General features: G+C 42.1%; 1 protein-coding gene across 3 annotated transcripts in view; it reads right to left on the bottom strand.

Moving 5' to 3' along the window:
- Positions 1–20,685, bottom strand: part of LOC148016297 (protein CELLULOSE SYNTHASE INTERACTIVE 1-like) — a 39,907-nt gene extending 19,222 nt beyond the window's left edge. Inside the window, exons 1-4 of one of the 3 annotated variants that reach the window (XM_087663932.1) lie at positions 20,361–20,685; positions 20,181–20,276; positions 19,913–20,022; positions 728–3,800 (exon numbers count right to left, since the gene is read on the bottom strand). In XM_087663932.1, the coding sequence (XP_087520058.1) occupies positions 728–3,800; positions 19,913–19,980 (3,141 nt within the window). In that variant the 5' untranslated portion in view covers positions 19,981–20,022; positions 20,181–20,276; positions 20,361–20,685. The remainder of the gene's footprint in view (positions 1–727; positions 3,801–19,912; positions 20,023–20,180; positions 20,277–20,360) is intronic. The other 2 variants (XM_087663931.1, XM_087663930.1) reach the window with 2 other exon arrangements.
- Between the last annotated feature and the right edge of the window lie 1,502 nt (positions 20,686–22,187).

Below are 22,187 nucleotides of genomic sequence, written 5' to 3'. Positions count from 1 at the left end.
CAAAAAATCCGAGAAAGGGTGGACAATGTCCAGCAAGTGAGGCAAGCTGAAGAATGCAGAAACTGCCCGGGAACTGCACATAAAATCATGACTGGAGGAGAAAATACACTGAAATGCAATAAACTAAGTGCTCTAGAATGAGCTACCTCCTCCGTCAAAACAAGTGATAGACAGGTCAAAGCTTCTAAAGTCCTCGTCTGGCTCAAACTGAGGCTCACACGCAAGAGATGACAAGGCATGATAAACATGACTGCTAACAACCTCTTGTAGTAGACTGTTTTTAGCTACCTCATAACTACAGCACAGCCGTAGTGGCAGCAATGACTATGCCCGACAGTCAACCCCAAATCATCATGATAACACTGAAATTTCATTGTTCATTGGGAAAGACCACAATGTTTGTATGTTTCAATAAAGTAAAACAAAATGAGCGTTACCATGCAGCTACTGTGCACACATAAAGGACATAATTGAATTTTTAAAAGCTAGAAGTGATGCTCCCTGCTGTAAGTAAGAACATTGTAATTATCATGAAGGTTTACAGAGTCAAAATTAAGTAAAAGACAGCATGATCAACGAGATGCAATAAAGATATGGAACCAATCAATCCAAACAATACATTATAATCAAAATTTCCCCTGTAGTTAGAAACCTGCGTAAGCTGAGAGCCGCCCATTTATGGTACCAAATGAGTCTTTAGCAGAAAAAGAAATGTAGCAACTCACACCTGGCTTGAATTGGAAACCATATTGGCAAGTTTCTCTGCAAGAAGCTCAATCGCACCAGCCTCCATAATTGCAACTTTGCTTCTGTCATCATGAGATGCTATTATAGACAGCAACCACAGCGCAGCTGTACCTCCTAGCATTGCAGCAGGATCATGATCGGTGTATAACTTGGCTTCATCAACTTGACCCTCTCCTGATTTCTTCATAGACCCACCTTCTAAATCACCAAATCTCTTTTCTACCTGCTGGTCAGACGTCTTGACCCCAAGCATGTCAATTAGTGACTGTATGAGCTGAAAAAAACATCCCGATTCATCCAATGCTTCCATTGCCCGCTGTCTGTGCTCTTTGAAGGCACAGATTAAGAGAGCAGTACCTCCAACTTTAACTTCGATTCTTGAAGACTTAATAACATGATCTGCAAGGGCAGCAATGCATCTCGATGTACTTGCTATCAAGTCGCCTAATATAATTGGCTGATCACGACAGAGCCTGGAAAGAACTTCTATTGCCTTCTCCTGCATGGATGGATTTCCTACAGCTACACAAGTAACCAAAGGGCCCAAACTGTGAGGGACTTCTGCCAAGATTGACCAAGGAGGCCTGCTGCAAGATCCCACACACCGAGCCCTGGCTAAAGCTGCAAGAGCTTCAAGAGCTTCTGATTTTCCACACTCTTCCAGATTGGTGGCAGCTAAAAGTGCCACAAGTGCAACAACAGTGTCACAGTTTTGAATGCTTTCAGCAAGGAAGTCATCAACTGGACGAAACCTCAGGAGCCGCGCCAGTGCTCCCGCTGCATATTCCTTTCCTTCATGTGTGCCTTCACAAAGAACCCTTGTTAGGGGAATAATCATGTCCTCCGCAGGAACTTCTTCAGAAATGTCCGCATCCATCAAAAGATTAGCCAACGCAGTTGCTGCCATCTCTGCAACAGTTATATCAGATGACTTGGCCAATGCCATTAATGGCAAAACAGAATCCTTGGCTAGATGTGCCACCTCAGGATTCTTCTCTATAGACAGGAAAAGGGCAGCAAGAGCCCTAGCTGCTTGCAGAGCAATTCTTTCTGTTCCCACACTCAATATCTTGATCAGTTGCTCGAGTCCATCCACTATGAGTGGACTTTCCCTCAGGTCCACTCTTGCAGCGAATACCTTTGCAAGTACTGAGGCAGCATGTTCTTGTGTTTCATCATTTGTGGAATTCAGCAGATGTGAAACTACATGGAGTGCATCATTCGCAGCTGCACCTTCTTTAAGTATGTCATCTTGCGATGCAACACAAAGTAGACAACCCAAAACATTCATCACATGAACTTTTGACTGGGGCAGGTCCCCTATAAGTAGTGCAGCTAGCTGGCTGATAGTGCTAGCATCTGAGTCCCGCACTAACTGTATCAGAGCCTTTGCAGCAATTTCTTGACCTTTCAAGCCAGCATTCTTCAATAACCACAAAAGAGCAGGAACAGCTTCTGCAGTCTCCACACAGGCTCGAATATCTTCACTATGAGCACAAAGATTGCCTAGTATGAGTGCAGCATCCTCCTTGGCCTTCGCAGAGCCTGTCTCAAGTAGCTGGACCAGTGGAGGTATGCCACCTGCAGCTGTGATTGCCCACTTGCTAGCATCGACCTCTTCAGTAAGAATGGAGAGCAGTGCTACAGCATATTCTTGTTGCTGCTCAGATGACAATCCTAGTAATGATATGAGCAGCTGAACTCCATCTCGGCCTCGAAGAGACTGCCAAAGGTTTATGTCACTACTGCACAAATTTCTCAACGATTTCATTAGGTCTTCTTGAACTTCTGCATTAGCCATGGTCACCAATCCAACCAACATTTTCTTCCCTTCTGCATGATTTAGGCTTTTTTGCAAAACAGCATTACCATAGAGACTGGCGAGAGCCTCTATAGCACGTTCCTGGACCAACTGAGGAACACGAGATTTTAGCTGCTTTACAAGTACCTGTTCTATCATTTCCGCATCTACCACTTCTGCAATCTTCATGGTATTGTCAAAAACCATAAGTGCATATGCCAGTGCACCAATTATGTCAGCCATTTGAGCATCTGGCTTGCTAGACTCAATTTTTTCTGTGATGCTTATGATCACAGCTGACATACCATCAAAAATGTTTGCTAAAGCACTCATCGCATTTTCTTGCAATGCCTGAGCAAACTTCCCCTGCATAAATTCCTTTGAAGGTGCTACTATGGCACTTATCAAGAGGGGTATTGCACCAGCATCGGACAAAGACCGCCTCGCTTCTTTTGAAGTCAATGAGAGTGCTCTTAATGCACCAGCTGCCTCTGCTCGGACAGATATATCATTACCAGTGCATATGAGTTTGAGTAGTGGATCAACCGCTCCAATGCTTAAAACCTGTCTACTGCTTGACTGAGAAGCCATCATAAGGTTTGCCAAGAGAGAAGATGCATTAGCCTGTGCAGTTGAACTTCCATGATGCAGCAATCTTACAAGGATATCAATCCCCCCTGCTTCCAAAGTTGCAGGCCAAAAACCTTCAGTATTGATACATAAATTTTGTAATGCTCCTGTGATAAGGCCCTCAACTGACCATTCGAGCTTTTGCTTAGGTTGCAACTGTTCCCACAACTTAGGCACAACACCTTCTGTGGCAAAAATCTTACAGCCAACGTGATCTGTGACCCCTCCTTGTGAAACTGCATATATTGTCTGAGCAGCTGCAAGTTGTGCATCCGGGGAGCTTGTTTTCAAGAGGGCAAGAAGTGGGGGAATGCATCCTCCAAGAAGAACTTTGACTCTTAATTCCTCTTCCTGGCACAATGCACCTAAAATAGCTGCAGCATTCATTTTTGCAGTCAGTGTCCCTGACCTGACTAATGCCACCAACAGTGGTATCGCCTGAGAGTGAGTTCCAATGGCCATTCTAGTTTCCTTGCGGGTTTCTGTGAGCTCAAGGAGCTGCCTGGAGATGAGCTCCTTTTCATTGGGACTGGAGACATTGGTGCGCAATTGCTCAATGCTCTGAGCAACACTTGCATATATTCCATCTGGATCATCCATAGGTTGAGATCCATTCATATCCCTGCAATACATCATGCAAGAAGTAAGAACCTTATTTTAGTGTTAACTTAGTGGAAAAAGTATGAAGTAAAAAAACCCATGAAAGAAGTAAGAACATTATTTTTAGTGTTCACTTAGCTGAAACAGTATGAAGTAAAAACATTCACCTCTCTCTCTCTCTCTCTCTCTCTCTCTCTCTCTCTCTCTCTGTGGCATGGTGATGCTGGCATGACTGGTGCAACCCTGACGTGGTGACTCTGACATGGTGATGTTGTCATGGTAAATGCTGGCATCACTCTGTAGTGATGTTGGCGTGACTCACGTGAGATGATGTCATGGCTGTGCGAGATACTGTCATGGCTCTGATGTGAATTGCCATGATGGTTTGCTGAGGTGGATGCTGTTGTAACAGCGTCTTTTGAACTGTCATGACTGAGACTATCATGACCTGGAATGTCATGAACAGAGGTGACTTCGAATGCCAGAGTGTCTTTTGAACTGTCATGACTGAGGCTATCATGACCCGGAATGTCATGAACAGAGATGACTTTGAATGCCAGAAGGTTGTCATGACCTAGCAGACCTGGAATATTGACATGACATGGGGCAAGGTCATGACAGTAAATGCTGTTTGTGGCTGCGAACGCAATCAGTTGTGAATGGCATACAATCAAGACAATCATACCCCTAAGATATTTGTCCTACATGCACTGAGGTGCAGCTGACGTATTAACAGTGAAATCTGCCGTAACAGTGAATGCAGTTCCAGTGTATAAAAACGTGAATGCAGTAGTGAACAGTTAACACAAACACGAACAAGGAAGCCAACAGTGAATTCAGCATTTGAACACTTGAGTACTCATGGAGGAGGACTGGGTTTAGTTGCCATACATGGAAGATGATATAGGTGCCTGAGGAGCTAAAGACACGTCACACAAGTAATAACATGAAAAGGCAAGAAAGGGAGAAGACAAACTACTACTACAAGGACAAGACACAAGACACGATCTCCTGCTCTGAACAGAGTGAGCAAAAGGTCGCAAGCACAAACACTCAAAGATGAATTACTGCACAATGAAATACAAAACAATTGTATGTATGGGCAGCAGAAATAAAAAAGCACATATATATTGTATTACATGTCAAAATGACAAAGGAAATGCACATTTGCAAAAAGCAAATGCATGCTCAGATGAAGGCAATACAAGCCCAAGTGAGGGTAGAACGGAATGTCATGGAAGTACCATTGTGCACCAAGATAAGAGAATTTTAAAAAAGGTGAAACAGAGAGAGTAAAGGATGAGAGAGCAAAATGGCCACCAACCTTCACGCTTCAGCGAAGGCAAGTTAGATGGTACAAACTACATCTTGTGGAAGTTTAAAATTACAACTATACTTGATTCTTATGAGCTTCTGGAGACGGTGCTAGGGACTAGCTCAGAACCATAACCCACCTTCAACCCATTAAATTTGAGTGTTATGATTCCTCCAAATGCAGATCTTCTGTCGACTTGGAAACAAAGAAACACGTATGCATTGTGCACCTTAGTTACAAGTTGTTCTAACAGTGTTTTAACCTTGATTCAACATACAACCAAGGCATTAGAGGCTTGGAACGTACAGAGGAGTCTGTACGAAACGCGAATTCAAACAATGATTCAAAACTTGGAGAATCAACTAGCAACAAAGAAGTTTGCTAAAGGAGAGACAACTAAAGCATTCATCACTCAAATTAATAATCTACACAACAAGATGACTAGCGATAGGATACAAAGGACTAATAAGAAGCTAGCTCGAAGATATCTTCGGATTTGTCCATCAAAATTTGATGGATTGGTAACTGCCCTAAATACTCATGTTTGACGTTTGAGAAATTTTATACACTACTAATGGAGGAGGAGTTGCAACTTAAAGCCCGAGAAGGTAGCAACAATGGAGATACTGTTAGGAATGATGCAAAATGCCCTGCTAGGAGCACAAGTACTATTTCCTTTGTTGCTGCAAATGGTGAACTCAAAAATCTATCAAATGTGTTGTATGTTCTAGAGATTAAGAGAAATATGCTACCATTTCTTTCTGTAACTGATCGTACCCATGAGGTTAGGTTCATTAAGACAAGTGTAGAAATCATCGATAGTGCTAGCAAAGTTGTTGGCAAATGAGAAAGAAGGAACAACCTATATAAGCTAAGTGCTCTTACAACCATTGCTCGTATAGACACAAGTAAACTTTGGCATAAAAGATTTGGTCACATTGATTTTGTAGTGTTAAAGGAGATACATAAGCAAGGTATGGTTGCTCACCTACCTACAGTAACTAAAACGAAGGAATCATGTGAAGCTTGTATGATGGGCAAGCAACACAGAAAGGCATTTCCAGAAGAAAGCAAGAATAGAGCAAAGACTCCTCTAGAGTTGGTGCATACTGACTTGTGCAGTAAAATACCTACACAAGCCTTGGAAGGATCTTATTATTTTATATTGATCGTCGACGACTGCAGTAGGAAGATGTGGGTGTACTTTCTTCGTAATAACACTTAAGCCTTTGGTAAGTTTAAAGAATGGCTAAAACTTATTAAGAATGAAACACGACAAAGTGCGAAGAAGTTTAGAATAAATGGTGGCGGTGAATTCAACTCAAAGGAGTTTGAAAACTTTTCCAAGAGCAAAGGGATTAAGCGTCATTGACAACACCTCATACACCTTAACAGAATGGCGTTGAACATTGAAATCGCACCATTGTGGAAATGGCAAGGTACATGCTTAAGGGCAAGGGATTGCCTAACCAATTCTAGGCAAAAGCTGTTAATATTGCAATTTACATTCTCAATCGGAGTTACACAAAGGCTCTTAAGGGCATGCTCTTAAGGGCAAAACTCGTCATGAGACCTATTCTGGTAAAAAACCATATGTCTTATATTTTAGAACTTTTGGATGTGAATGTTATACACATGTTCCAAAGGATAGGAGAAACAAGTTAAATCCAAAAAGCACGAAATGTAAAAAACCATACGTCTCACATTTTAGAATGTGAATGTTATACACATGTTCCAAAGGATAGAAGAAACAAGTTAAATCCAAAAAGCACGAAATGTATCTGCTTGGGTTATAGTGATGAGCAAAAGATTTACAAATCATATGACCAAGAGGGAGAGAAAATCATAGCGAGCCGTAATGTGGTGTTCAAGGAGCAGCCACACAAAGTGGAGGAGGAGAATATAAGTTTTTCCACGTTATCATCCAGCAAAGAAGCAGTCCGCTATAAACCTATCCCAAGAGTTGTCCCTACCCTCAAGGAGAAGCAAGCATCATCTTCCAATGATGAGAAAAAGGTTCACCAACTTGCAATCATGCCACCAAAAAAGCCATTGCCGCGATGAGTGAAGTAGCTCTACAATCGCAGTAATCCTATACCTACCACAATTAAGGAAAAGGCAAATGGACTAAAGAGGTCTCTAAGAATGGAGAAACAAAGAAAAGCCTTTGCTCACATGGTCAATATGGCCTTGATGGAGCTGAGATTATGAGCGAAGTAAAAAAGCCAGGAAACTTGGAAGAAGCACTTGCCGATCCAACATGGAGAGTAGCTATGCAAGCTAAGTATGACAACACAATGAAAAATGATACTAGGGAGCTAGTGGATCGGCTAGAAAAGAGAAAGATTATTGGTACCAAGTGGGTCTGGAAGGTAAAGTACAAGGCTAATGACAGCTTAGAAAAGTGCAAAGCCAAATTAGTTGCACAAGGATTTTCATAGGTTGAAGGATTTGATTTTCAAAAATTATTTACTCCAACTGCTAGGATAAACACTATTTGAACAATACTTGCAATGGGCACTCATAAGAAATGGCCAATTTACAAAATGGATGTTAAATCAACGTTCTTGAATGGAGATCTTAAGGAGGAGGTGTACGTGGCTTAGTCACCAAGGTTTGAGGCCCCCATTCTAAGAACAAAGTTTGTAAGTTGAAAAAGACATTGTTTGGGCTAAAGCAAGCCCCTAGAGTATGGGACCAATAAATAGAAAATTTCTTTTTAGGCTTGAATTTCAAAAGATGTGCCTAAGATGCTAACTTGTATATTTACACGGATGGTGAAAAGTCTATAGTGATTGTCCTATTTGTGGATGATCTTTTTATTACAAGTGACTATGAAAATCCATCAAACTCCAAAGGGTTTGAGCTGTAAGTTTGAAATGGCAAACTTAAGCTTGTTGCACTATTGTTTGGAAATTAAAGTCTGCTAGCAAAATCTTCATCACTCAAAATAAGTATACATGGGAGATCTTAAAAGCATTTGGCATGATCTAGTGTAAGGAGATAGCTACACCTATGGAGGTCTATGTGAAGTTATCCATTGAGGATACATCAACACTAGCAGACATTGGAAGGTATACGAGGTTGATTGGCAACCTCATCTATTTGTGTAACACCAAGCCAGCTATCAGTTTTGCAGTTGATGTTTTGAGCAAGTTCTCAAACACACCACGAGAAATTCATTGGAAAGCTGGGATGCGAATGCTCACATACTTGAAGAGAACTCTTGACTATGGTATCATATACGGTTCTGAAAGTGCTCTTATGGGAAACTGTGATTCAGATTGGACATGTAACTGTGATTCCAAGAAATCTCTTTCCAAATATTGTTTCTCTTTAGGTTCAAGAGTATTCTCTTGGATCAGTAAGAAGCAATCAATCGTGGCATTGTCTTCTACCAAAGCAAAGTACAAGGCAGCTTGCTTTGTTGCATGTGAAGCAGTATGGTTAAGGAAGAACCTATGGCATATAGAAGTACAAGATGAAGATCCAATAGTGCTTAGATGTGACAATTAGAGTTGCATCACCATTGCCAAAAATCCAATTTTTCATGCACGCACTAAATACATTGAGATCCAGTATCACTATGTGTATGACTTGATCAAGGATGGGATAGAAGAGCTTGTCTAATGTCCAACAAAGAAGAATGGAGCACATATTTGCACCAAAGCTCTTACAAAGGATCTCCTTTCAATTCATCTTCAAAGACTCGACGTTGGGCCAACCAAAGCTCTTACAAAGGATCTCCTTTCAATTCATCTTCAAAGACTCGACGTTGGGCCAAGGATGTAGTTCACTTACAGGACATTGAGAGGGGGTGTTAGATATGCTCAATGCCCCACCCTCGTAAGGTGCCACCAATGATCCATGATGCTCTATGTTGTAAGGTCCCCATTATGAGGAGAGGCTATGTGTGCGCAAGCACATTGGTTGGGTCCTAACTTATATGTCAAATGAAGGATGACACCAAACGCAAGCTGTAAATGCAATCGCCAGCAGTCATGAAGTGCTGAAGAGATCTAAACGCAGCAACTGAAGGTCGTGAAACTAGCCTTCCTTCTTGGAATGGGTGGTGATAACATGATTTAAGAGTTAATTACAGCAATAAATAAATGCACATAAAACGAAATACACACTTTACCATAACATTCTTGGACAGTAGACACCCTGTTGGCACCAAAATTAGCGCCCCTTGCAGTATTTCTTTAGCTTTCATTCAATTGGAAGGAGTACAACTTGAGATTCTTCAATCTCCTCCTGCTAACCAATTGCTCTTGCTATCATAAATGTCCAGCAAGCCTTTTGGGTCGTTTGCCCCTTGATTCACCCAGGACTTCTTCTCCAATTTGACCCTTGACTGGCCAAATGCTGCCCCAAATCAATTCGGATGGGCTGGCTCCTGAAATCCCTTGATAATCTTCAATTATCAGCTGCTAATTACAGTCCCTTGAGCCTTCAATCTCTGGCACGGATCCCAAGACGGCTGCTAAACCCTAATTTCTGCTGTGAATTAGGGTTTATTGCAGAAATTACAGATCAGTCCACCAAAAATGGCTGAGATCTCCTCCGAATGGCTCAGTAGCAATTGTCAGCTTCCCAAGGTCAAGAATATGCAATCTCCATCACCAAAATGGTCTTCAATGGCTGGGAATTGGCCCCAAGAGCTGGCAGCAACAGTCCAACCCCTCTTTCCAACAGCTCCCAAATGAAAAAACAAGATTTCCCTCTCTCTTCAGCCCTATTTAACCTTTCCCCCACTTGCATAGAAAAGTTTTGCCAAGTGGCAGCTTTCTTAATACATTTTCAGCCATTTCCAGCCATTTAATTAATTTTCAGAATTAATTAATTCTGAAAATTAATTCAACCCTTAATCCATGCCCAAAAAATTGACCTTGCCCATCCAAAAATTAATTGGCTAGGCCATTTGCAACCCCAAAGTGGTCCCATGCATTAATTGACCCTTGGACAAGCATTAATCCATTAATTAATGCCTAGTCCCTAGTGTCACCACTGACACTTAATGGCCAATAAATGATCCTAGGGGCAAACTGACACCAAAATTCACCTAGAATCTAACAAGTGTAACTTGTTACAACTTTTGCCTTTGACACACATCTTTTTCATAGGGTCCTTCGGTCTTCAACTGTGAGAAAGTAGCTTACACCTCACATGTGCAACACATGTGCATCTTTTAATTGCACATTTGATTAATCCTTTAATCACATATCAATTAAACATAAGTAAAGCATCAAATTTTCACGTCCTCGTAACAGGTCGCTTGATGATGGAGATGGGTTGCTAGTTGTCGCCTACACATTGGAGAAGCAAACGCAGTAGCAAAAGGTGTGGCAGTAGTCTCTGGGGCTAGACAGCCACGTGTGTGGATAGTGGCTAAAATCTATACTCAAGGGTGAGAAACCCGCACAAACGGAAATAAGGCTCAATGGGGGCATCCTGTCTATTTATAGATGTTGAAGGGTGCCCCAAAGAATTAGGGTTTTTGGAAAACCACTGAAACTCTCTCGAACCGCTTCCCTTTTTAGGGTTTTTCATTAATTAAGTGTGTTTTGGAGCTATTTAAGAATGCTAATCAGCTGAAAAGCATATTTTAGCTCAATACCCCCTCTCAAGCCCAAAATTGAGCCAAAAGGTGGTTAGACCAACCACTTTGATTTTTACTTAATCCAAGGCGTCCCACCCCAAAGTAGCTAGGGCATTGAACAAAGGGTGCACATCAGCTGCCCGGTGGCTTACCAAGACTATAGAGGCGATGGTTATCTTACCAAGGGAATACAAAAAATAACCCCATAGAGGACAGGGCATCAAAAAAAAGATGCACATCGACTACCCAGTGGCTTACCAAGCCCTACAAAGACGGATGGACCCACATTGAACTTTTTTTTTTTAAGTTTGAGTTAAATTGTATGGAATACGGCTGATTAAATAATAGTGACCTAGAAAACGGAAGTAGAAAGGGTATATCCAACACATCACAAAATAGTACAAGCTTACCCATCCACTCGAGGGTGTCGATGATGATGAAAAAAATGTGATGAGGTATCCATGTGATGAAGGAGTATGGTGGTATAGTGATAACAACCGCCGGTGGAAACAGCTTAGGATCCCCTCAAGGAGTGCTCTGCACAATGAGATACAACGTATGCTACATGCTGATGAATGCTCATGCAGCAAGTGCCACTTGGACAGTGTCTCTCGTGGAAAAATTGTTCACTTATCCAAGCGGTCTAGTGCAAAGATAATGAAATCATGCAATGAAAAGGGAAAAGATACAACAAGGGGGGAGAAGGCCAATGTCGAAGACAAAGTGTTAAAGCCTGTAGAATACCAAAAGGGATAGAAACCCCCTCTCAACTTGGATGTAGATGACAAAGGAGAAAAATGAGCCTAATGTCAGTCTTCGTGTGGTGCCGTGAACCATGATGAATAGAAGAAGATAATGATGAAGAAGATAAAGCACCTTGTTGGAAGAGCACAATAGAAGTCACTGCCATAATAGCATCAAGAGAGATGCTGCACGATCCATCTCGCGAGGAAAAGCCTCCATGCTAGAAGAAGAGCAAACACTCCTATGATGATGAAACCATGAAAGGAACGGCACGCATCCCCACGTCTCCAACCCAGAATGGACCAAACCAAACCTGCAAGTTAGCCCGACTGAAATATAAAACCCTGCAAAAGAGATAAAAATCTGCAAGCACAGAAATCAGTAGTGAGATGCTCCAAAGCAAAACTTAACACTTAAAAAAACTAATTGAAAGTACAATGCAATGAATGTGTATGTGTGTGGATAAATGCAACAAAAGACATAAGAATGGAAAAGCTAAGGACAATGAATCCTATGGACCCAAATCTAAGAGTCAAAAAATGGATGCTAGACTAACCAAGGGTATCCTAAGGAATCTAGAGATATGCTAGTTTAAGAGTGTGCTCACCATCACATACACCCAGTAGCAGATCTCTGCCCATGAAACGCCCGACAAGGAGGAGAGGGAGGTGAGATGGATACATGAAGTGCAACAGGATTGGAACCTGCAAACCAATCAAACAATCCCTCAGGGATCGTGAAAGAGACTATCTTCTAAGGTTGTTCGCATGCCACATGTCTAGCGGCAATGATTGGTGCTACAGGAGCAAATGAAGCAAAAGCGGGAGACGTGGCCCCACTAGACTTTGCAGTTGCAACGGTCTGCTGAGGCTTTTTAGCTGGAAGACCTTGGGCCTTGGAGCAACACTCCTCGTCCACATGGCCGAATCTCTAGCAATGTGTGCAAAACCTATTTTTCTTAGGGAGTTCCTGCCAAATAGGTCTTGATTCCTTGGTTCCATCTGAGAAAGAGATATCACCCTTGGATTGGCTTGCCTTTGCATCTTGCGAGTTCTTGCCATTGTTGGTTTTCCCTCCCAAAGAAGAGGCAACCAACCCCCTCTGCTCTGAATAAGGCTCTAATGAGGATTTCTTGTGAACTTGATCGTGCAGCCTCGCGTAACGCAAGAACTCATACTCAAACTCGTAGAAGTTTGGCAATATAAGCTAAGAGATGATGTGTTGGATGAAACTGAAGTATTTTTCAAGCAACTTATTCAAGAAAAATTTAACCTAATCGTCATCTGACTTCGAAAAGCCAATAGTGGCGAACTCTGCAAGTAACCACCTATATTCAGGCAACTTGACTTTCAAATCATCCTCTTCCTTAATAGAGAACTCTTGAAGCTCAAAGTTGAGATTTATGCGTTGAGTACAATCTCTAGCTGCATAGTGGTCAAGAAGGTGACTCCAGCACTCTAACGCGAGCGGAAAGTGTTGTAACTGAGAGTGAAACTCAAGAAGCAATCCCTGCATCAGCTCAACATTGGCTTTGGCATTGTGGGCTCTCCATTGATGAATGTAGTCAGGGTGAGCTAAAATTCGATGTAGTCAAGGTGAGCTAAAATTTGGCCCGTTAAAACAAGTCTTATCTGTGAAGGCATTTTTGGCCGTTGCAACAAGAGTGGTGGTGCTAGGTGATAGATAATGGGGGAAAGTATAATGTGGATAGAATGGGGGAGTGAAGTACACTTGGGAATGAGCCCCGAAGTGCCCACTAGGTAGACGGTGAGTGTGCAAGGTGGATCCATAGGTAGGGATGGGAGAACTAGGCATGGGCATGGTAGCCGCATGAGAAACACAAGGAGGTGGGATGGAAACACATGGAGCAAAAGATAGGAATCCTTGCATAGGTGTATCCCAAGGAGAGAGTAAAGATGCACCATATGCTGAGAATGGAAATCCCTGCATCTGAGTGGTCGTGTGAGATGTGAATCTCGAGGTAGTGAGGGGTGCCCATCACAATCGTCTCAAGTGCTATGGGTGTGCTCATTTGCGGAAAGGTGATATATATTGTGTTAAAAGGTGACATTTCCCCTAACGAAGTACCAAGGTGCAAAGAGGAAGAGAATAGAGTAGAGAATGAGAAAGTGCTATGAGCAGAAATGAAAGATCCAACCCCTAGTGTGTGTGATGCGAGTGTGGAGTGTAATCCAAGGTTTTGGAAAGATGATGAGAGGTGATCAAGGTGTAATGTAGAAGAGGGTGGGGATGGAAGGGAATTGAGAAGTATGTATTACATGCTCAAATGAAACAAAAGTTATAGATATACCTGAATTATGTCACCTTTGAGAGCCCCCTCTATTGAAGTTCACATACGCAAAGCCATCCAAATCCTATACCTCAAAAGAAGAAACAAGCGAGAGTTTTGATTCACGCAACTCAAAAGGATTGCACATGTCTGACCCTAGACCTAGCTAAGATAATGAAGATGGATCGTCAGATGTTCCAAATGCCGTATATCCTCCATGATCGGAGAGGTAGCCAACCTTACCAACCGGTCTGAATGTCGTAGTAAAATTGGTAGGAGGGGTGTAAACATCATCGTACTTGTTGCGATAGTACTCCTCAAAGTCCTCTATCATGTGGGTGAAATCTAAAATAGGAGTAGAAAAAGAAAGTGACAATGAAGGTGGAGTGTCATCCTCCTCACTGAGTCCATAATGCCATCTCAAGGCCTCTAATGATAGAGAAGCCTAATAGGACATTATAGGAATTGGAAAAGGTGTCTGTGACATTGTGATTCGGTTATGAGTCGTATTGCGTGCCTCGCACAAAACCAAGCTCTCCACAATATCCGCATGCTACTCTTTACAAGAGCACTGACTCTAATACCATGTGAAGAAAACTACTAGGGTTTGTACTAAGGAAACATAGAGTGTACGACCACAACATAAACACAAAGAGACAAACACAAACACAGAAAGCAAAACTCAAACCCTAAACACAAACCTCAAAACCCCAACTCAGAAACTCAAACACAAACAAAAGAAGGGAGAGAATAACACAACTTTGAAGTGAATGAATTCTGTAAATGAATGTAAGAGTGTACAAATACTCAAGGGCAGAGCAATGTGTCAGAAAGTGACGTCCATTGAAGACGGATCCCAAGTGTGTGACCACCAATCGGAGTGTAGGATGGAGAGGATGCAGCAAATGCAGGTGTCAAGAGGACCTAGAGCACCAAACCCAAGCTGGACAGGTGAGGAAGAGGGCTAGTAGTTGACGCCTGATGTAGAGGAGTTGTCACATGATGGAGAAAGCTATCGCCTAGAAGGATGACACCAAACGCAAGTTGCAGATGCAGTCGCCAGCTGCCGTCAGGTGTTGAAGAGATCCAAACACAGCAGCAGAAGGTCACCTGATGATGGAGATGGGCTGCCAGTTGTCGCTTACACACTGGAGGAGCAAATGCAACAATAGAAGATGTGGCACCAATCTCTGGGGCTGGACAGCCACGTGTATGGACTGATGGCTGAAATCTGCACTCAAGGGTGAGAAACCTGCACAGATGAGAATAAGGCTAAATGGGGGCAGCCTATCTATTTATAGATGTTGAAAGGTGCCCCAAAGAATTAGGGTTTTTGAAGGACCACTAAAACTCTCTCGAACCGCTTGTCTCTTTAGGATTTTTCATTGCTTAAGAGTGTTTTGGGACTAATTAAGAATGCTAATCAGTTGAAAAGCATGTTTTGGCTCACCACCAATGTCCTCATTGACACTTTGGGCTGGGTGCAAGAATTGATCAATCCACTTTCTATTCAACGTCCTTTTGAGTTCAATACAAATTTCTTCTTCCATTCTTTTCTTTTATTTTACTCTCTCTTCCTTCTCTCCATGTTTGTGTTCTTTAGTTGCGCACTCACCTCGGGTGGACCCAATTAGTCAAATAACTTTCAATTGAGAAGCACTACACTAACAAATAGGATAGGATGTTGAAACCCTAGACCACCTCATTTTAGGGGGAAGAGATAGTAGAATACTACCCCTTCAAGCCATGGAAGTTGTGTATGAGTTTTTCAAACTAAAGTAGTTGGGCTTAATTTAGGCTATTATTCCCAATTTGTAACATTCTAGAAGTGTGCACCTCAAACATCCACTACTCAATGAGTTGCTAGGTTTTGTTGAGGGTTGAATGTATCCTTGGATTCTTACCTCAAATCTAAGGCCAACTATTTTAGAAGATGCCCTCATATGAGGTACGCCTTTTACAAAAGGCAATGGGATCCACTTAGATCTTAACAAAGTCAGCCATGTTAGACAGTGAGCCAAGATAAACTACTATGGTGCTCAAGACGGTTAAGACCGTAAATGCCCTAAATGCAATGAGTTGGGCCTATTGAAAAGAGATTAGATGAAAAGTGAGCAGGCAAAAAAAAAACCACAAAAATGATGTGTCTAGTACAAGTCAAACCTCAACTATTAATGGAGAACCAAAGACTGCCTCAACCTTTAAAGATGTAATAGAGTTTACCATAGACTTAGAAAGTTCCTTGTTATCATGCATCTGACCCTAAACATGTATTAGATGTTGAGCAAATCATAATCGCAACTTGGATGGAATAAATTGTAAGACTATACCCCAACTTTTTCTCAAGATGAGAATATCTTGATTCTTCTAAGAGAGACTTTCTATAATGTACCCAACTTTTGAAAATTTTCAGTCACCGTCTTCAATTGAGCTATCACATTCTCATGGTTTAATTGCCAAAGGACTCAAGTAAATGCATTGGTTTATATCTGGAAAACAAGACCAAAATAATTAAGCTTTTCAAAAGCCATGTTGGCAATACAATGGATATAGTATAAGAATAAGCTTTAGTTAAAACTATAAGGCTTAAGCCTCAATGCAAAGCCATCAAATGCAAATAATTAGTGTTGTCATGATTGGCATGATGGTCAAGAAAGGCCCACACAAGATGCATCAAATGCAAATGAAAGGCCACCAAAATAATAAAAAAATTTAAAAAATAAAAATACAAGAGTAAGACCCCCCCAACATATAAAACCCTAATCCAACAAGAGGCCATTATAGGCCAATGGAAAGGAAGAGGTCTCAAACTAGTGATGTCCAATCATGAATGGGTGAGCCAAGCCTCTCTCACTCAAATAAGAGGATAAATGAGAAGCTATTGAAGGCATGTAACCAACCAAAAAGAAGCGACAAGGACCAAGGGCCACTTGCAACGTGCTCAATGAAGACAACATGGGTAACAAGTCTCATAGGGCCATGACCAAAGAGATGGACACTCAAGTCCAAAACATGTCGAACTTCCAACACAAAGCTTGAAGATGGATGATCAAAACATAGAGATAAGGTGCCAACACCACAAGAAGGCACCGATGAAATGTCACCTAACACCTACATCAACTATACCCTCCTGAGTATGGAGATCTTGGAGCCAATCTCCTTATGGAGTCATATGAGCCAAAGCACCGTTGTCGATGAGCCACAACCTCTCTAAAGATGACATAGCCAAAAGACTCCTTCAACTAATGGATGTGAAAGCACACTGACTCTATGGTGATAGCGGAAGTAGAGGTAGATATGGATGAAGGCTCCATCGTCACTCTTTCCTTCACTCCCATTTGGGGTGCAAGGTCTTCCCACATTGTGGATACATGGGATAGCCCTTGCAAATCCCTCTATGTCTCTATCAATGTTTGGAAGATGATTCTTCCTTCTACTTAGTCTAGGGGTAGCCTTCACACATCCCATGTACGATAGGTGAGAAGACCAGTATAGAAGGCATCATGCTTTAGTGATGGGAGATGTGAGAGAAGCATCACAACAAGGTCTTCCGAAGCCATGTTCTTCCCCAGGGATGCTAGCTCATCCCGAATCTCCTCCATCTTGTTGATGTGGTCCTTCATCATAGGAGGATCTATGACAAAGATATTGAAGCTTCAACTTGAGAGTCATCTAATGCCCAAATGTTCAAACATGATTTACAAATTCCAATATGTTCTAAACTTTTGCGACATTGCAAATACATCTTAATGCACGAGCACAAAGTAAGTATAGCTCAAAAAGAGGAAAGAGTGGGCTTCAATGTTGAGCCGATCCCATGAAGTTACCTGAGCTCGAGGTCAATGCAACATGGGGATTCACAATAGGTTGGTTATGAGAGACGGTGACAAAACACCATAGATCAAAGGTATCAAGAATGCACTCGACTTTGCACAACCATAGAGGATAGTTAGTCCCATCCAACTTTTTGAAAGTAAGAAGAGAGTGTAGGACAAAAACCTCTACAAAAGTGGTGCCATAATCACCAATCATGGACTTGATGCCAAGGAAGAGGGAATAGGAAGGAAATGCTATGAGGGTGGTCAAGTGGGAATCTAGTCATAGTCCACTTGTCGATCTATATCGACAATCCTCACAATCACAACGGTTAGAAGACTAATCTTCTCAGTCTCACTTAAGTTGTCCTTGCAGTCCTAATCCACACAATCCTACCAATCATAATGTGACGTTGCTCTCCTGGTCTCACAGGTCTGCGCACGGAAACCTGCACAAGCAACATGGTTCACGGGCACACAACACCACATCGCATCTGGAACACACAGCACAAGCCAACTCGCAAGACATGTCAAGTCGATGCCATCGCATCACAGCATGACCCCGTCGCATCACAGCATAACCCCGTCGCGTCACATCGTGTCACTGCCGTTATGCCCTTGATATCCCTCCCGCATCACGACTCGCTCACAGCATGAGTAACGCATTTGTCTAACTTGCACAAGGGTAACTTGGCGCTTGGAGCTTCCGGATCGAGCCACCGAAGAGTTCCAGGCTCACAAGGATCCACATTCAACCATCTCAAACCACAACGCCAAGAGGGCAACTCGGGTCACGATCCCACCTCTCCTCATACAAAGTCATTTCAACTTGAACTTAGAGCAGGGGGCCCGGCTGCCTCGCTCAAAATGAGAACCTTGCACACCGGGAGGCAAAAACGATGGTTGTCCATGAGGCACGGCCTACATGGAGGAGGGGGGGAGACATGGGGTTGCCCAAGCCTGACACTCCCTTCCCTCTTAATACTGTTCTGCCATCTACATCATTCAAGAAAACCTGCAAAACACAAGGAAAAGGGCTGCTGCTGATGAATGAAACCAGCAAACTGATGACATCAGCCTGTGGAGCCTGCATGGCTGCTGTATGACAAAATCTTGCTACGCAGCAGTTCAGTTGGGAAGTAAGGTCAAAACACGCAGCTGATTGAGGGTGAAAATCCAAAGAATGCAAATTGGCTGATGTCTGGGACAGAAATCACAGGCTGTTTACATGATGAATCTGCTCCAGAAGCCTAAGAAACAGGCCACCCTGATGAAACCACAGATCTGTAGCACTCCTCAGTTGACAAACAGCTGCTGAAACTGGTTGCCAAGCTGCCTGAGATAGTCACCCAGGAAAAATACAGCCTGATTGCGACTCCTCTTCGAAGACCTCTATCTCCACCCAAGGTAAATAATACCATGTGAGAACGCAGTAGAAAGGAAAGCCAACACACAAGTGCACAGAGAGAGAGAGAGAGAGAGAGAGAGAGAGAGAGAGTGTGTGTGTGTGTGTGTGTGTGTGAGAGAGAGAGAGAGAAGGAGGCCGAACAAACATAAATGCCAAAAGGAAGCTGGGAACTGAGGCAAATTTGATCCAAACAATGCACAAATGCAACAAGATTTTGCAGGCTGTAAAGCACAATGTCTGGCTTGCTGCAAACTGAGTATGAACAGCAACATGCAAACCTAAAGGTTGAAACACAGTGGTCCTATGCTATGAAACTGCTGCATACAGCAGAACACAAATCCAGGAATCCTGAAAGCTGCATAAACATTATGCATTAAGTCCTCGTCAGACATAATCCATTAAGTCCTTGTCATAAATCTCATAGTTCCAGTTTGCAGGTGAGCCCTTGCAAGGCCCATAGTATGATACATGCCTCTCCTTGATTGAGCCCAAGTTTGATTGCCACAGTGAGACCCAGGTCAAGGGCTTGTAGTTGGCCAAAACCATCTTGCCATACTCCTCTTAACATGCTGGATATAGCAAATCCGTTCATAAGTCAAAATTTCAGAAATCAGCCCCTCTTCCCAAAATCTAGAGTCAAACATTTATGCAATCTCGAGACATGTCTCTTGCACTGTCACCTTTCACCGTCAAATATGTTGCAGGGGCCAAGCATAAAGTTCATCTCTATTTGAAAGCTTTACTGCTGCATCTCTTCTGAGTTCTTTCTCAAGCAATGCGCTTTGGATAAACTACTTTAGCACATCAAATGTGTTAGGAGGCACCAAATGCCGACAAGATGCTCATCTAAACTTGGGAAGGTTTACTGCTGTATCTCCTCTCTCTCAAAAAATGTCATTTGGTTGAACTATCTTAGCACATGTAGGAAAAATGTAGTCTGAAGATTATATTGTCAAATACCTTGGCCGAGCTCCCATTGTGGAGCGAGGAGTTGGAGGCTCCGTCTTGGGGGACCTTGAGCTCGGCATTCTATACCTTTCGATGTTCCGTGGACTTCCTGTCAATCAGATCTGGCAACCACCCAAGAAGCGCATTGATCTCAGTCTAATTTGAGGATGAACTTCTTTGATTAACAATCAGTGTACAACAGTTATGTTAGTTGCATGAACTGGAATACCTACTAGGAAATCGAGCATTGTTATACACAGATTGTGATCACACAGATTACCTACTAGGAAATCAAGCAGTGTTATACAATAAGACCACTAATGGAGTATAACTGGCGTCATCCGATTGCCAATAGAGAGCTTGCGATCGCCAGAGCCTCAAAGAGCAGATTAAAAATTGTGTAAGGAAGCGTAGATTGCAACAGCGAGAAAGATCAGGCAAGGTATTGTTGGTTAGTTACCTCCAGATCAGTCATCAAAGCTGCGGTTTGCACGGCAATGCCGCCATGGCCACGAGATGATACACTGAAAATCGATGTAGGCACGAGGCCCGATCTCGAACAGGAGAACTAATGAATGCAATCTGGATGGAAGAGCGGGGCATTGGCGCGCAGCACAGAGAGAGAGAGAGAGAGAGAGAGAGAGAGGAGCTCAATGGAAGTAAAGGGCAGAAGGCAAGAGACAGCAAAAAGAAAGACTGCAGTCTGCAACAGAAGGGAAAGAAAGGAAGGGGAGAGGAGAGAGAGGAAGGGCGGGGGACTGTGAAGCCCCACTCCCTCCAACAAGCCTTTCGTGTGGGAATATGTGCAACCTGCAGATTAGAGGGCCTAATTAGACCATAACTTACATTTTCTAAACCAATTTTCCTCCTTATTAGAGGGCCTACTTAGACCATAAGTGCTCTCCTTTCTTGGCCAATTTTCCCCAAAATGGCGCAACGCTCAATTGGACGGTCTAGCTAAGAGCTAGTCTTACTACTATATTATTTTCACTATAGGTTCAAAAAGCCCCAAACTTCCAAAGGGCTTTCCAAACCTACCCTTTTTCCAAACCTCTCTTTTTCAATTAAAACCCGGTCCCCTCCCCTATTTCTCAAGTGTGTAATTTTTTATTTTCTCTTCCCTTTCCTTTTTTTCATTAAAGCCTTCCTCCCCCACCACTTTTATTTTTTAAATTAAAACCCCCTCCACTCTCTCTCACTTATAATCTCTCTTTTTATTTGCCCTCTCCCCCTCTCTCTCTCTCATGTGCAGGGCCTAAGTTCTCTCTCTCTCTCTCTCTCTCTCTCTCTCTCTCTCTCTCTCTCTCGTAGTTAGATTAAATTTTTTAATTTAAACTTTTTTAATTAAAATAAAGATATATGGGGGGAGCAGAGAGAAGGATTTATAAAGAGAGGAAATATAAAATTTAAAAGAGAGAGAGAGAAAAATTAAAAAAGAAAAGAGAGGAAAGAGAGAGAAGAAAATGAGAGAGAAAATAAGAAGAATAGAGAGGATTATAGAGAGAGAAAAAATAAATTTTAAACGAAAGAGAAAATAAAAAAATTTAAAGAGAAAGAAAAATAGATGAGAGAGAGAGAGAGAAGAAGAAGGAAATAGGAAGAGAGATTGGAAAAAAGAGAAGAGAAATGTATTTTTAAAATTTAAATGTTTTTTGAGTGAGAGAAGAAAAAGAGAGGGGGAAGAGAGAGAGAGAAAAAAAATAAAATTTAAAAGAGAGAGAGAGAGAGAAGAAAAAAAGAAAAATTAGGAGAAAGGGGAGGAGAATAATAAGGGGTGGAGAGAGAGAGAGAGAGGAGAATAAGAGAGAGATATATAAACATAAAGAGAGAATTATATATAGGAAAAATTTAAAATTTACATACTTTAAGAGAAACTAGGGGGGAAGAAAGTGAAAGAAGAAGAGAGAAAGAGAGGGAACATATAGAGAGAATTATAAAGAGAGGAAACATCAATTTTAAAGAGAGAGAGAGAGAGAGAGAGAAAGAGAGAGAGAGAATTAAAAATAGAGAAGAAAAAGAGAGGAGAGAGAGAGAAGAAAAGCACAAAGTGAAGATAAGGAGAGAGAGAGAGAGAGAGAGAAAGAAAATAGAGAGAGAGAAGAAGAAAAAAATGAAAAAAGAGGAGAGGGAGAGAGAAGAAAAAGAGAGAAGAGAGGGGGGAGAATACGAGGAGAGAGAGAGAGAGAGAAAAAAAAATTAGACAGAGAATTTGGGGGGCAGGGGAGAGAGAGAGAGAGAGAGTAAATTTAAAATTTAGAAACAATGAGGAAAAATAGGAGAGAGAAAG

This window comes from Lygodium microphyllum, chromosome 23, assembly GCF_053477565.2.
Source record: "Lygodium microphyllum isolate KBCC chromosome 23, Lygodium_microphyllum_v1.1.10, whole genome shotgun sequence".
Lineage (NCBI taxonomy): Eukaryota > Viridiplantae > Streptophyta > Polypodiopsida > Schizaeales > Lygodiaceae > Lygodium > Lygodium microphyllum.
The sequence above is the reverse complement of the archived record's forward strand: the minus strand, read 5'-3'. Positions and strand labels throughout refer to the sequence as shown.